Source organism: Ornithodoros turicata, chromosome 8 (assembly GCF_037126465.1).
Source record: "Ornithodoros turicata isolate Travis chromosome 8, ASM3712646v1, whole genome shotgun sequence".
In the NCBI taxonomy this organism is placed as follows: domain Eukaryota; kingdom Metazoa; phylum Arthropoda; class Arachnida; order Ixodida; family Argasidae; genus Ornithodoros; species Ornithodoros turicata.
The window spans coordinates 16,551,201-16,568,113 of NC_088208.1; the positions used below are offsets into that span (position 1 = coordinate 16,551,201).

At 47.2% G+C, this 16,913-nt stretch overlaps 1 protein-coding gene across 4 annotated transcripts in view; it reads right to left on the minus strand.

Annotated features, from left to right (window-relative positions):
- Positions 1–226: 226 nt before the first annotated feature.
- The window catches only part of LOC135366542 (tudor domain-containing protein 5-like), a 28,787-nt gene continuing 12,100 nt past the window's right edge, over positions 227–16,913 (minus strand). For 2 of the 4 annotated variants that reach the window (XM_064599273.1, XM_064599272.1), the window contains exons 12-22: positions 16,322–16,402; positions 15,042–15,149; positions 14,855–14,949; positions 12,117–12,188; positions 11,104–11,221; positions 10,702–10,781; positions 10,509–10,577; positions 8,999–9,101; positions 7,719–7,792; positions 3,632–3,744; positions 227–596 (exon numbers count right to left, since the gene is read on the minus strand). In XM_064599273.1, the coding sequence (XP_064455343.1) occupies positions 568–596; positions 3,632–3,744; positions 7,719–7,792; positions 8,999–9,101; positions 10,509–10,577; positions 10,702–10,781; positions 11,104–11,221; positions 12,117–12,188; positions 14,855–14,949; positions 15,042–15,149; positions 16,322–16,402 (942 nt within the window). In that variant the 3' untranslated portion in view covers positions 227–567. Of the gene's footprint in view, positions 597–3,631; positions 3,745–7,718; positions 7,793–8,998; positions 9,102–9,149; positions 9,229–10,508; positions 10,578–10,701; positions 10,782–11,103; positions 11,222–12,116; positions 12,189–14,854; positions 14,950–15,041; positions 15,150–16,321; positions 16,403–16,913 lie in introns of those variants that run through there. The other 2 variants (XR_010414207.1, XM_064599274.1) reach the window with 2 other exon arrangements.

Genomic DNA, 16,913 nt, shown 5'->3' on the forward strand with positions numbered 1-16,913 from the left:
CGAATTTCAAAGATTGCGTGTCCAGTGAGCTGGTGGGAAAGAGTCTGGCAACCCTTTCATCACTGCGCCATCTGTAGATGACGCTTGCAATACGGAACTCAGACTTGCAAATCCGGCGCGACTGAAACTACACAACCTGTTTCTACGTCGACAGTGTCGCACCTTCCGATTCTGAGCACGTTGCAAAATGCGCTCGTCGTTCCCATTGAAAGAAATCCGAACATACTTTCAATATTTTACAATAAATTTATTTTTTCTCACTGGGATTCTCAGGGCAACAAAAACAGTCTGTAATCCTTTACACTGCAGCGTGGACACCGACAAAAAGTGGACAATCCACAGGACAACTTTAGGCGACATCCATTGAGCGTATGTTCAAGATGTCACTGGGACCACCACAGAAGCGCAATTGTCGGCCCCAAAACTGCTATACCACCTATACCATGACACAGGGTTCTTATGGATGACTTGAGTATGCATACATTGTGCTATTTAAATAAAATGTGTCGATGGAGAGTTCGAAGCACTCGCAAACCACGTGATGAACGCTGGAGGTCCGAAGCCAAATCAAGACCCTTCTGGAGGAATCCGTTGATCTAAAACATGGGTCAAGCAAAACGGATTACATGTAAACGGCATACTCAGTCTGGAATACAAGGACTTACATGACCCTACATGACTCAACTCCAGGAAAAAATGTCCCCAGAGGAATATCTACTTTTGGTACACGTGGACAGTGTGAATACTCGAATTTATTCATCAACATCTTATTAATATTTATCTCAAAATAAGGTTATTGTTGTGGCAAGTTTTCGAACACCGAAGCGAGTAACCGTATATATTCTATCCGAACTCCGAAACAAATACGGAGTTCAATGTTCGAATTCCAAATCGAATTAATGTTTCCTCTTAATCGAATATACGAGGGGTGTTCAAGTCAAACCGGGACTTCTCCCGAGTGTACAAATGGCTCGCGCTCTTCTTTTTCGTCATTTTCACACGCGACAGGCCTCCGCGTTCACCACGTGGTGGTCCAAAGTTTGTGCAAAACAGAAGACACGTGCTGGACAAGATGGCCGACAACGAGGTGAGCACGCACATCGAACAGCGAATTGTCATGAAGTTTCTCGTGAATGAAGGCGTAAAGTCATCTGAAATTCACAGAAGACTTCAGGCTCAGTAAGTGGCTACGATACACTTAGCCGCAGCAAAGCGTTTGAGTGGTGCAAACCGTTCCGAGACGGCCGTACATCAGTGCAGGACGATCCCGACCGGGGCGGCTTTGAGCCCAGTGTCAGTTCCTGAGAACATCCAACTTGCGGAGCGCCTGATCCTCAAGGACCGACAGATATCATGTCTCGAACTGGCTCGAAAGACGGACCTTTCTGTGGGAACGTTGAATACTATCATTCATGAACACCTCCAGTTTCGAAAAGTTGGTGCCCGTCGTGTCCCGAGGCAGCTCTCCGAGTTTGACCGGCAGAGAAGACTGGAAATCTTCCACGAGTTAAGGTACCGTTTCGACACTGAAGGACAGCCGTTCCTTGATCGGATCATCACGTGCGATGAAACGTGGGTGTACCATTTCACTCCTGAGTCTAACCGCGCATCAAAACAGTGCATCATCCGGGCTCGCCAGCTCGTAAGAAGTTCCGAAGCACCCCGTCTGCAGGTAAGGTCATGGCCACGGTTTTCTGGGACAAGGCTGGCGTTGTTCATGTTGATTTTCTGCCCAGTGGTACCACCATCAATAGTGCATATTACTGCCACGTTCTCAGGGATGTGCACAAGGCGCTGAAGCAAAAGTGGCCGGGCCTCATCGCCAAAGGAGTCCTCCTCCTACAGGATAATGCACGGCCGCATACCGCGCATCTCACGACACGCACCATACAGGAACTTGTCTGGGAGTTGCTGCCACATCCCCCTTACAGTCCAGACCTCGCCCCCAGCGATTTCCATCTCTTCGGGCCACTGGAGGCGCTCCTTGGGGGCCGCCACTTCAGCTGCGACGACGAGGTCAAGAATGCGGTCCGATCATGGCTGCTACGCGCCGGTAAGGATTTCTACGCTGCTGGCATCCAAGCCCTCGTGGAACGTTGGGACAAGTGCATTAATGCAGCTGGAGATTACGTTGAAAAATAAAACTAATTTCTCGCCTGTAAGTTCATTTTACTTTTGCGAAACACGCACACACACACATTGACCTTGTATTTGAACACTCCCGAAACTGCACGCGTAAGGCCGGCGTAAAACAAACTGACTTCTGGGAACTTGGTATATATGGAAGGGGAGGTGCATGTGCTTTGCATGAACCGCCCTTGCACTTTCGGTTTCTCGAGGCACCCTATCCCCAAACGCCCAGTGGCTCATATCCCCGTACACGGGCTTCTCGGGAAGTCCCGAAGATGAAATAGTGAACACTGAATAGTGCCCCGGAAACTTGTAATACTCTCACAATTTTTTTACGCATATCCCTTACCGAACACTTGAGAGCCCTGCTGATATCACATAGCCAGTATATTCTCTAACTTTTCTCTGGAGGCAGAGTTTGGTCATTCTCTGATCTTTTGCCGCCTAATTGGTGGATCCTGTTTTGACGTCAGAGTCGTTGTCGAATCGCCCAAAAAGCCTGAATCCAAGCGGAATCCGCTAATCAGCCACCTGGTTCGCGCCATTTTGATGCTGTCCGCCAGCTCGTCGACAGCTTGGTGGTCGTGCTGAATGTAACCCACAGGAATAACCGGCTTATGACCCACAACCCCATGTTATAAGGGGCTTTGTTGCTAAACGGAGAAGTTCAAGTACCAAAGGCTTTCGAAGGGCGCGGTACGCAGGTATCTTTCCTCCGCATGCTCCGGATCGAAAATGACGTCGGCGCGGCAGCCAGACGAAGGGCGAGACAACAGAGCACGGCGAGGGAGGTCTTCCAGCTGTGACATCGTATGACGCTTAAAGTTACGTCAGAGTCGCAGTTGCGCCGCCCAAAAAGCCTCAGTCGAAGCGAAATCCGCTTATCAGCCAGCAGAAGGGCTCCATTTTGATGCAGTCGACAGGTGCTTTTGTCGCGCTCAATGTAAACGGCCCTGGGGCGGAGCAGAGCCGTATATAGAGAGAGTTTGGCCATCTTTTGATCTTTTGCCGCTTCACGGGCGGAGTCTGTTTTGACGTCAGAGTCGGTGTTGCACCGCCCAAAAAGCCTGAATCCAAGCGAAATCCGCTTATCAGCCAGCAGGTAGGCGCCATCTTGATGCAGTTCACCGGCTGGTCGGCATGTACTTTTGTCGCGCTCAATGTAATCTACCAGAGTCGCCGGCTTATGGCCCACAGGCGCCTGTGAAATGGGGGCTTTGTTACCGAACTGAAAGGATTCAAGGACGAAGGGGTCTCGAAGGCCGCGGTACGCACGTGTCTTCCCCCTTGCATCGTGACCAACGCTTTGCATCAACATGGCGTCGGCGACCGGTTGACGACTGGACGACAATTGAGCGCGGCGAGGGAGGTCGTTCAGCCGTGACGTCGCATGACGCGCTTCAAGTTAGGCTCCTCCCAATGGCCATACTCTCTCTATAAACGGCCCTGGGGCGGAGGAAGCAGCAGCGCCCCCTCACAAGGTAATGAAAGAAACGCTCACCTCTCCGTGCAAGGACCGCTTCAAATTTGTCCATCTCCTCCTCGACGCTCCTCAGCTCATCGACGTTCTCCGTTGAAAAATCGCCCCTCATCATTGCATTGCAGATTTCTATTCTGAAAGGATGCAAAGCTACCTGGCTGGATTACATCTCAGCAGTCATGGGTAAGCTAGTAACACCCCTGTTGCACCCCTGTCGCCTTCTGCTATCTCGCTTCTGCCCGAAGAGTTATTTAATCAATTGAGGTCATTGGTCAACTTGGAGTTGTATACTTCCGTGCAACTTGCAAAAACGATGACGATGATGCTGACGAAAAGTAAAACGGGAGAGATTGGATTCGACAACAACGACATCTGTACAGCTCGTAGCTTTTAAATAAAAATTGTGTAAAGGATAAAGATAGATACCTTGTATAGATTATATAACTCGGCCGTGGCAAACGTGATTACAGTTAGAGTTACAAGCTACGTGTTAGCTTAGTTACTACCCAAGACTCGGCGCGTCACGCGAGCTTTGTTCGACTTCCTCCAGACGACAGACCTCATGAGCAAATTATGAGTTGACCTTTCACGTCATCTACACTTCACGCCATCCTCGTTATCTTATATTTGGTTTTGCTTCATCTTTGTGCTATATTTTTGTCTTAGGAATAGCAAACGGAGCTTCGGTCAGGCTGACTATGCATTTGGCTCCTATCTCGTGCTGCACTAAATAAACTTTGCACGGGACAGGTTGGCAACAATGCCAAAACAGCCAGGCTAACCTCGTGGCGTAAGCTGTAACGCGAAGCAAAGCCAACCGACTGGCATCAACAGAGTTAACAAAATGCATTGCTGGTTTATGAGCGTTGTGCGCTATCGCGTGATTAGGGTTTAGCACGCAATTTAAATACTGCATGACGAGATGCATGACTCGCAGTGACCAAATACAGTAATTACAGTAAGTATGTGATGTCACGAACACAGTTCACAATTCAACCACGTGCAGCTTACAACACGTGCTTCACGTGGTAGCTTACGTACACTGGACTGGACCCTGGACTTTACCGCAGAGCAGGCTCTGTACCAACCATTGCCACGAATGATAGGGCCATCGCTTCTGATTCGAGGACAGAGGGAGGCGTAAGCATTTTTGTGTCAATTATCATGCAGCCAAATTGACACAAAAAGGCGTACGCTCCCCTCTCTCTGAATCAGAAGCGATAACCCTATCATTCGTGGCAATATTTGGCGCAGAGCGTGCAATGCGGCAAGTTCAGTTTTTAGAGAGTACAGTGGCGGTACGTACTATCACATCAGGGAAGGCGACACACACGCGTGCGCAAGAAGTTTTTATTTTTCGAATTCCAGTTTATAGGCGGGTTCCTGGCATCACTACACTCTTAAAAATGAACTTCACCACATAGCACTCTCCTAGCCAACCATCATCCTGATTAGAGAAAAATTGGAGAAAAAGGCGGACATGCACACCAGAGGTGTTACGGCCATCTTACATCGTCTTTTCACTTTGCGCTTTACGTGGCTCACTTATTTATTAAATAAAAATTTAAGCAAGTATACATTTTAAAAATGGTTTAATCCATTCACATCACACAGACTTACAGCTCGTAACAACATGTGTTGCAAACATTTTAAGAGTCACTTCTAGGAACTTCAGTAAAGGAGTATGTCCTGCAAACGCACGGAATTCTGCTCGATTAGGTAACTGCACAATGTCCGACTAGAGCTCGATCAAGTCACTCAGATTCCGACTCAGAATCGCTGGTATTCTCCGGCGGCCGTTGCAGACTCTACATTGAGGTTACAGTGAACGTAGACCAGCTTCTCCACACGTTCTCCTGCAAGCCTGTTACGAAGCTTGGTGTGAACATTTCGAAGCTGTGGCCAATTTCGTTCACAGGAAGCAGACAAGGGAGGAATGCAAAGTACAAAGTCCTTGCCACCACGTGGACGGCTCTAGATGCTTCGCTGACTCCTACAGGGATGGCCTGAGCCAAATACCTGTAGACGTCCTGTATTCAGCGACATTGGAAAGCACTTCCCCGACGTCAAGTCCGAGGTGTTCTGCCTGCTTGGAAATCCAGTCAAACGTGTCGGCAATCTGAGCATCATTGAGGTCCTTGCCTCGGTATCTCGGATCCAGGAGATTAGCGGCGACGTGAATAGGTCGCAAACAGAACTGCTGGCGTCTTTTTAAGATATCTGCTGCCTGATCCCGCTCTTGTTGCGTCAGAGTGACTGTCGCCAGCCTTGTCGTCATAGCGACTTTGATGGAGTGAAAAACTTCGGGCACGTCGGACAACAAAGCTTTGTCAGACTCGATAGCAGTGATTGCTGATGAAACAGGTGTTACCAGCTCCTAAATATGAATCACAAGCAGTGATAAAAGTGAAGATTTAATACACATGCACGGCAGAATTGAGCTGCACCTCCGTTCTCAAACAAGTTGCTCAAGGTAAAAGTCGGAAGCACAATCGTGCCGTAAAGCTTGCGACAAAATGGGAAGTACTTGGCGCCCGCAGTAACCTAACTACTGTAGTTAACTGCTCGAAATAGTAGTTTAACTAGTAGTTGTCACTGCATTTCTGCAAGTAGTTGATAACTACTTTTTAACTGCAATCAGGTAGTTTAACTACATGTAGTTAACTACTGGCCATCACTGCTCAGTCCACGAAAGACAAAAAAGACCGAGGTGTTTTTTTTGTCGGAGGTTCCCCCGAGCATCCTGCGGTTTCAGTGGCTACTGGTGGTTGCACAGTACGCTCCTTGTCCTCGGTCTCATTACTAAAACGTTCTCTGAGGTATTGTGGGCATTTCTTGCATGACAGAAGATGCCTCGTCAAGCGCGTTGCGTTAAGGAAACCCGTATGGCTCACCACAGGACTTGCAAGCCGCTTGCCTCTTTCCTCCTTCCGTCGATGCGGACACGATGAAATGCATTCACACGTTTGATTTTGGGCGAACCATGTCTTTCGATTTAAGTCACGGCAGCGAAAATGTAGAGACACTTTCGTGGTTGCACTCGTATCCTAGCGCCATGCGAGAATGACAATGAAGATCGCTTTCGGAAGATTAGCAGAGCTCGCAGCCCGTTCGAAACCGAAACCGACGACTTTCCACGAAAACAGGCAGTGCGGGAATTTTGACGTTTTTTTTTCGCAATTACCGCAGTGAAAAAAAACGAAACAAATTTTTCCCAAATAATCCCGGTTTTTTTTCGGCGCCCTTACATCATCGTTCTCCCCCTGATTTGTTGAAAACGGCAGGCGTACGCCTTTTTTGTGACAATTATGCAGAAATGTTAATTGTCACAAAAAGGCGTACGCCCCGCGCTTTCCACAAATAAAGAGTATTGGTTGGCCTTCAGCGTGCTATGTGGTGAACGTTTATTTTAAGAATGTAGTATGAATACCTCACTTATACCCTACACTCGTAAAAATGAACTTCACCGCATAACACGCGCCTAGCCAACCATCATCTCGAATGATATCGTTATATGCCCTTATTTGTTGGAAACGGGAGGCGTACGCCATTTCTTTGACAATTATGAACAGCATAAGTGTCACAAAAAGGCGTACGCCTCTCGTTTTCAACAAATCAGGGCAATATAACGATATCATGGGAGATGATGGTTGGCTAGGAACGTGCTATGCGGTGAAGTTCATTTCTAAGAGTGTAGTCAGATGGCAAGCCTTCACCTGTAGTCCAACTAATTGATCATTTATATTTATTGATATATTATTTAAATTTATTTATATTTATTTATTATTTATACTTATTCATTATTTCAAATGACATCGTATCGGGACAGAGAACGAAATCATTCGAAATAATGGCTGGACTACAGGTGAAGTAACGGCCGTTCCGCTAACGGCCTTAGGTATGCCGTCTGACTGTTATGCTGCCACGTAAGCTGGAAAATTCCTGCGTAGTTGAGGCGCGCAAACTGTTAACAAATGCTGCAAGATGTGGAGAAAGTCTGTGCGTGTTCCCTGTGCACTTTATTGCTGTTGCACCATAGGATTGCGATGCAGAGCCCCCCCCCCCCACCTCCCCACCTCCAATGCACTGAGTATGTATAAATACTCACTTTCGAGCGTTGAGGGCCGTGAGCTGCTGTTCTAAAGATGTAGTGTCCTCTGTATCACTGTCGTCCGACAAATTCTGTTTCAGGAGAGACAATATCGAGTTTTAGTACATGGGAAGGTGTTCCAGATAAGGATTCCGAAAACACGATTAGCTCAATTTTTTTTTTAAGCGGGTGACAGGCCAAGCCAAGCCAAGCCAAGCCAAGCCAGGATTTGGTAACTTCGTTTATCGCGTAGTTGTTTTCGTGTAGTTCTTCAGATGTACCCAAACTCGCTATTGCGCTTCGCAGTTCATTGCATGCAATACATTTGCAGTGAGCCCTGCATTATGCTGCAATACGCAGCGTGTCGAGTGCATCGCACGAGCCTAGATTTGGTCACGGCACAGAGTATAGACAAGGGGCGAATCCAAGAGCCTTGGCGAGCATGGTAGATACACGATCTAGGTCAAAACAATGCGAAGACAAATTGAGGAGGGGGTCAGGACATCCTCACCCACCCCCTCTAGAGCCTCCCCTTGGTATAGACATTGGGCTATACAGGCACGACGGGAATAGTTCTGCAAAGACGCGAAATCTTAATACGCCCACCCTGAACTGAGAGACGATAATTCATGCAGTGCACGTAAACACGGAAGACACGTATAGTATTGGAAATGCATACAAAAGTCATACATAAAACGAACAGCTCACGTAAATAGAATTCAATTGCCATTAGCCATTGCACCACTATTTCCATCGGAATTTTCACGAAGTCCCATGTGTGAGAATGAGGAACCCTTCCTCCAGGTTTCTTCCAGGCGTATTTGACCCTCCTGACATTGACATCCTGACCCCCCCCCCCTCTAGACCCGCCCCTGGGTATAGACTTTGGGCTATAGGCACGCCACGGGCTAGGCAGCACGGGAATAGTCCTGCCCTGACGCGAAATCTGAATAGACCCAGCCTGAACTGAGAGAGAGAATTCATGCAGTGCACATAAACACAGTCATGCATGCAAAAGTCATAACAGAAAACAAACTTCCCATCAATAGAATTCAATTTGCATTAGCCACTACACAGCTATTTCCATAGGAATTTACCCTTCCTCCAGGTTTCTTCCAGGGGTATCTCGAACTGTGTGGGCTGAAAGAAAGTCGCAACGATCCAGCTCAGCTCTACTTCATGCTAGCGTCATGCTCCAGATGCTATGTCTGCTCGCTTTCACCTCCTACACATCTCTTCACGTGAAGCGTTTGAACTTGGATCTGAAAACCGCGCACAAAAAAGTACACCAGACTTGCCTGCCAGTATGGAGACAGGGGGTCGAACGAGCTGACAACCGCGGCCACTTCCTGTCTCAGCTGCTTGGTCTGGCAGTCGAAGAGGTTGAGGAGATCATTCACACTGAGAATGAGATATTAATGTTGTCCAATACTGTTCATATACATAGAGGCACCAGTGGTCCAAATGGTTTAGAGGTTCGGTAATAGACCTCTACCCGAGGAACGTCATCATGACGTTGGGAGACGGACTGAAACCGAAACAAATCGGAAGGCGAGGGCTGGGTTAATGTAGAGTCACTAAATAAGCTTCGCTTCAGCGTGTCGACACTGAGGTCCAAGGGAGAGCGGCAGCGCCATCCTGTTTCCGCACCACACCGGCATCATTCCCATTTGGAGATCAAAGACAGATAACGCAATGCTCCCTATGGGATAGGAAAGCGTGTATGATTGTTGTGTGATACTCCATGTATTATCAACCAGAGCGTCCTGAGGATGTCAACGTGAGCTCAAGGCCGTCAACAACTGCTTGCAAACGAAAGGAACACTTCACCCCCGCACGATAGATGGCATCGTGCACTAAGGTGCACCAGAGCCATTTATAGGGAGAGTTTGGCCATTCTTTGATCTTTTGCCGCCTCGTAGGTGGAGTCTTTTTTGACGTCAGAGTCGTCGTTGCGCCGCCCAAAAAGCCTGAATCCAAGCAGAATCCGCTTATCAGCCATCTGGTGTGCGCCATATTGATGCTGTTCGTCAGCTTTGTTGTCGCAATGAATGCAATCTACAGGAATAACCGGCTTATGACCCCCAGCCGCCTGTGATAAGGGGTTCTTTATTGCCAAACTGAAAGAGTTCAAGGACGAAGGGCATTCGAAGGACAATGTACGCACGTGTCTTGCCGCCTTACATCGTAAACAACGATCAGCATCAATATGGCGTCGGCGACCGGCTGACAACGGGACAACAATAGAGCACGGCAAGGGAGGTGGCTTAGCCGTGACGTCGCATGATGCGCTTCAAGTTAGGCTCCTCCTAATGGCCAAACTCTCCCTATAAACGGCTCTGAGGTGCGCAGTGCGCTTGTGTAGCGTGGCGCGGAAAAAAAAAACGCATGCTCCCTCTTGGAACTCAGTGTCGATACTCTGAAGCGTAGCTTATTCAGTAACTAGGTTAATGGGCACTTGTTCGCTGCCTTCTATTGAGAGAAAAGTAGGACCGAAGGACTGTCTCTTCCAGGGACCATCGTAATCCCCTCAAGACCGTGGCTTTCGTGCGCGACTTTGTTCGCCCCTAGCTTCGATCGTAGTTCAACTCTACCAAATCGATGGCGCTGTCGAACACTATGACGTCATTTGTTTACAAACAGGGAGAGATCTATTCGACACTAACAAGGGCCACAATATTGCTGTATATATTTCAATACTTTCAATATGTTGATTATCTTTTTCAGCATATTCAGAGGGACGCGGTCGCATCCGTTCCATTCGATTTAAGAAAGGTAAGAAAGGTTCCAGAAAAGGACAGGACCTACCTGCCCAGAGGAAAGACTGTCAATTTTGGGACAAGGAGTTCCCGCTGTTTAACGCCGGGAACGTCGTAGCTGAAGAGCAATGCCAACGCAGTATGAGTGCCATGGTATGCAGATCGAAGGCAAGTTTGCCTCTCGCGAACCAAACAGTCAGAAATGCATAGATCGAGAAGAAACCATTCAAAGTATAACCTACCTTGCCATCTGGTTGAACAGATGCAGGTGCTCTTTCTTATCCAAGGTGATCGTCGGAAAGCGAATCTCCTTCGCTTCCAACTGCAAATCGAAACAAAATTACCAGCTGTGAAATAATTCACGTATAAGTCTACAAACTGGGATATGAACTGTTCTGCCCCTCAATGATTTTGTTCCACAAACGATAAGCAGCTACAATTTAAGTTACCGTCCCATGTATATATATTCAGCGCTGTAAATGATTTGGTACCACAGAAGGTGCGGACAACCTTCTTGAACATGTGAGCTCACTTTATTAGGGACATATCTATAAATAACTGGAAAGTCAACCGGCAGTGCATTGTATCTACAGTGCAGTGTCCACGTGCATTGTATCCACACTCTGTACAGCTACTGAACTCACCAATTGCAGAACCCTGTCAGATGGGAAGCCCAGCAGTTCAGACACATTGGCAGACGACAGGTACGGCTGCCGGTCGATGTTGACTACCATGATACAGTGTCCCGTACGGAGGTATTCCCTGGCCACGAGAATGAAGACAACACAAGAACACGTCAGTTCAAACAGTGCATACGTTGCTAGGGCTATTTGAGTAGGGGAACTGCGCGCGAGAGGAAGGTCAGAATGACGTTGCACAAAGTTTCTTCGAGAAACATTTCTTGGGAGCAGTAAGGCAGCGAGCGAGTTAAATAAAGCAGAATAATTTTCCAGAGTTGCAACAACTGTGCTGGGAACAACAAGGGTGTCTGTACTCTCCCAAATTTCGCCCGATTTTATTGTGCCGGTGTTCCTGCACAGATTCGACGTGACAACGTGTATTGTACTAATGGGGTATATGCACGCTACTGGACAATGCGGTTCTGATAACGAGAGTTAATGACAGACTGACAAAGGGAACGGAAAATGTGGATGAGGTGTACTGCAAACTAGCTAAAGCATGACTTGCACCATTGTACTTTCATTTCGACTGTCAATTTTGATAAAAGCTTGCATGATTGCATGCAACAAAGAAATCTCGAACCAAGATTATTGCAAAGTAGCTCAAGCGCACATAAAAAAGCCTGAGACAAAAGCTGGAAAGTTTTTCTGCCCGCTACTATAGCTCATTGCTTGTCATTTTTGGTGTTTCCCCAGACACACATTGCAGAACAAAATTATGTACACCCGATTCTCACAGAAAGGCGTTAGAAGGCGGTTGAGAGCATCTAAATTTTAGCGAGACGAGACTTTCCGTTTGCTGCACTTCTTCAGGTCACCTCAGTCACCTCCTAGTGCGGCCCTCTGCACGAAAGTCTCGTCTCATTAAAATGTAGATGCCCTCAACAGTCCTCTTTCTGTTGTGAATCTCTATCGTTTAATACTTGCATTTTGCTCTTCTACGTATTACGATGGAAGACGTCACTAAAAGAACGTACGGTTTCACAGCCTTTGGTCTCACTGGCTCGTCTAGTTCTCGGCGCAGCACGCTCATGAAGTCCTCTACCACTCTGAAAGAACGCAACAATAATTTTGCATCACATAAGTGGCAAGAGGTGCTTACTATAGCAGACATCATACATTCGTTCGCTCAACTCTGCAGCCATTGCGGATACCTCGGTAACAATGTATTTTCACATCGCCTACGCATGCACCAGTTCGCTTATTTCACCAGCGGCATGGCCGAGTGGGCTAAGGCGTCCGCTCGTTGGTGGTAACCAAGGTCGTGCTGAAGACTGGGAGGTGGTGGGTTCGAATCCTACCGCCGGCTGTGCTGTCTGAGGTTTTCCCAAGACTTTCCAGACGAATGTCGGCACAGTTCCCCCTGAAGTCGGCCCAGGACGCATACTAACCCCCCTGTCCCCCACTCCTTCCTGCTATCCTCTCTCCCTCTGTCCACATCTGTACGTCGCTCATAGCCACAGTTGCTTCGCGGCGCTAACACCCAATCAAAAAAAAAAAAAGTTCGCTTATTTCAGAAATATCTGACGGGTGTGCCTGTTCATGTCATTCAAGTACACCCCCATGACTAGAGAGCGGATATTCAAGCCAGTGTTGCAAAATTTCATTCGCAGGAAGTCGCTAGTAGCGTCCCGAAAAGTTGCTAAAAGTCGCTAAAATTGAAACTGAAAGTCGCCAAAAAAGGCGCTGCAGCTACTGTGCCCTTTTTGTTCGTTGCACGTTATGAACCACGGTGTTTTAGCGTATGAGCGTGTAGATGGCCAAGAGAGGACATAACAAAGTGAGTCTGAGTGGATAAGAAGGAGAGAAAGTAAATGAAATTCGGACAGCTTGAACATCTTTTGCAGAACTTTTTCTCGTTTTGTCATCGGAAACACTGAATGTAGTTTGTTTATTGCTTGCAAAACGTTCCGATGACCCTTCCCGTCTTTTTGCGACCTAGCTGCCTTATGTCTGACAACCTCGCATAAATCTCACACTTGCAATAGATGCACTGGGCCCTTGTGTCACAGTCTTTGACTGGACGCAGCTACCCATTGAATACTTGCAGCATCACCAAGCTCTTGCGGAATACTTCAGGTCTTACTTTCGGCATTTTGGAACTTGCGTCTAGTCAAAGCGGCGCGTCAGAAAGGGGGCAAACTGGAAGCAGCTCAAAGAAACTAGCGCTGCGAAGAGTAGAAACGAAACTGCACGACGCTGAGCTCCCCGTGACTAGGGTTTGCTCTGAGCAGTTGCGGGCGGCGAAAGGTGGCGCTGTTTCATATTACTCTTCGCCAGCTAGAGCTTATTTACCGAAATGTGACAGGAAAATCACGATTCTTCCTGACTTCATGAAGTGTGTCTAAAATGTGTCGTGGCGCTAAAAAGTCGCTGAACGTATCTGAAAGTCACCAAAAGATCCGCTAATCCCAAACACAAAATTTTGTCGCTAGACAAACCCCGAAATCTAAATTTAGCGACTTTTCCTTAAATTCGGCAACACTGAAAGCACTATATAACAGGTAGCGCTCTTCGTTGCATATCTTCCGATTCGAAGGAAAGTTGATAGTACATAAAATGGTGTGCACCTCCTTTCCACTTTTCTTTCTCTGTCTCATAGACAGAATGGCGTAGACGCAGGCTATAGCTGGTGGTGGTGCATGATGAGCTTGAGCGACGGGCGAAGATACATAAACATTAAACACCAGCCCTCGTGTTTACGTCCCTTTGTGTATGTGTCTTCTCCTCGCTCAGGTTTTCCAATCATGGAAGGACATCCGCGATGATGATCGGCATACTGTGTGCTATGCTGTCAAGAGCGCCCGTGTTAGTCCCTCAAAATCCTCTGTGTACCCATGACAAACTGATCCATATTCACATCCTTCTGGTACCTTCGTTAATAAGGTGCGTCCTCACTCTACCGTTGGGCGTAGTGAGCCATTAGGCGAGGTACACAGGGGAACCCGCACCTTTATTTTCGCGCCGGAGTGGACCTGTGAGCTGTACACTCTTAAAAATGAACTTCACCGCATAGCACGCTCCTAGTCAACCATCATCACGAATCATATCGCTATCTGCCCGGATTTGTTGAAAATGGGAGGCGGACGCCTTTTTTTGTGACACTTATGCTGTTCATAATTGTCACAGAAAAGGCGTACGCCTCCCGTTTTCAACAAATCCGGGCGGATAACGATATCATTCGAGATTATGGTTGGCTAGGAGCGTGCTATGCGGTGAAGCTCTGTTTTTAGAGTGTAGGAGCTGAACGAGCCCATAAGACACATAGGTAGAGCCTTTTCGCGGATCCGCGAAATTAGTCATGTCTCGTGGAACCTCCTGTTTGTCTCAGAATAGTGCTTTTTCTTGGAATATTGATGTTAGAGTTATGTAAGGATTTCAATCGACCCGGGACATTTTCGTGGGTACAGCCTGGTAAGTCGCGACTGCAATGCCTGATGATGTTGATACTGCTGGCACTTTCACGGCTGAACATACCGCGACGAAAGACGCGCGAAATTTAACGGCAGGAACGCCCGGAACAGTGCCTTGCAAATCTCACTTCGCGGAAGACTATAAGGGACTTGGATTGTCCTGTGAACTCGACTTGTTGTTGGACTATTGGGACACATGGATGTGAAACGAGTCTTGTGGTCGCTCCATAGGTATACTATGTTGGTATTTCTCATCGCTGAAGTGTAGCAATCACGCCACTCCCCTCAGCCAAGCTACTTACTCGAGACTGAGTGGCTCAGCAGCAGCTCTTTGCGGAAGTTCGGCACCTTTGTGGAGCGCAGGACTCCCCGTGGCAACCGCCTGTTCCGGCGACTCCTATTGTAGCGTTGCGTTGTAGAGGGGAGTGAAAAAAGTGATAATTGATATCTGGTTATCAATTATTACTTCGAAAAGTTCGATCGTCGCACCTGGTACAGCGGTTGGGCGTGTCCTTCGTCTACCAGAACATCGGAGACGTGCCTCTCCGGAACAGTTGTCGTGTCGCACAGGAAAATTGGGTAAGTGCTACCCTCTTTCTGTGAAAATAGTCTGGTCTCAGCATCTATGCATACTGTTCAAAAATCCATACAGAATACAGTGTACTGAATGCACGATTTTTCATTATGCCATTAAGCAGCAACCTAACAGTGATTATAGCAATGGTTCTCAACCGGCCAGGATGTTCCTTTAATGAAACTGGACGCTCGCCCTCTGCCAGCCTCGGGATTAGACCATGTCCACTTAGATTGGCATCAAAATCCCTAGGTCAGAGTGCCGCTGCAAAGGACACCGTTGGTTGAGTCAACCGGCAAGCCAACCCGGCAATCTCTCAACGGCACGTGGTGATCTAGTTGCTTTTCACTTGCATTTTGGAAGCATGGCATACGCGTGGGAAGTCAGAGCTAATCCTGAGAAAACTTCTGCTACCCTTCTATTCTGCCTATACATGGACCCACGGCGCTAACCCAGGACGCATCATACCTGGCAAAGTACGGTCATACAGTTCAATATGGATTCGCCAAGGCTCAGATTACATATTGCGATGAAACAATACGTGATTAATCAATGAATTGATTTGCTATTTGTACAGCATCTAGTTCGCTGACCCGTTCATACACAATTGCTTCTAGTAGTCCTTGAGGTCCTGGCTGACATAATCACGTGTCCCATGAAGTAACCCTCAAGTAACCACCAAGTTGAGAACCACTGACTTATAGTATCTAATAACGAATTCAGGAGGCTCATCTTGTGGCTCATCATTCAGGAGGCTCATCAAAAAGTTGTGAAAAGGTGGTAACTTCTATAGTTACCACCAAGGTGAATGTACCGTCTGATAAATGGTGTAAAAGAGTGGTAAAGGCTACAAAAAGGCGTACGCTCCCTCGCTCACCAAATCACCTTTTTTGTGACACTTATGCTGTTCATAATTGTCACAAAAAAGGCGTACGCCTCCCGTTTACAACAAATCAGTGCAGATAACGATCTCATTTGAGATCATGGTTGGCTAAGAGCGTGCTATGTGGTGAAGTTCAATTTTAAGAGTGTATGTTCATCTAGGTGGTAACTATAGAACGTTTTCACACCCATTTTTCTTGAGTTTGTTGCCTTGCGCCATGAGGTTACTATTGGTACAAAAGTCACTTAAGTCAGTATTCTTAGGCCCAAGATATTACTGGACGCGGGTGGCAAAAGGAGACCAAGTGCCCACCTCCATCACTTTACACATAAGCGTGCGGTCATCATTCGTCAGCTCCAGCAAGCGCTTCGTTGATGCCTCTGTCCAGCCAGACTGCAACAAAAAGAGCAGCACATTAGAGGGTTATACACACGAAAAAATAACCAGTTCTTCCAGAGTTATTCGTAGCAGAGGAACCTTTCTCTGAACATTTCCTATCCTCGGGAACGGAAGGATGACTAAGAATATCCTTGCGTCCTACTTTTGAAGAACCCTTTTCAAGGTGAAAAGTACGCCGATGAACTTCCGAAGTTCTTTCTCGAACGGTTATTTTCCTGTCTGTGTATGGAGGATTACACACATGGAAGGTGTCTTCAAATTCCTCGACTTTCAAAAGGGTATACCTGCTCCTACGTTTTCAGACATCATTAATAAATCAGATCATTTATTTACATCTGGTTTACTGTATTCAAGCAAACTGAATATAAATATACATGTTTCTCGTTCCTGCACTCTTAGAAATGAACTTCACCACATAGCACGCTCCTAGCCAACCATCATCCCGAATGACAACGTTCTCGCCCCTGATTTGTTGAAAACGGGAGGAGGAGCCTATTTTGTGCCG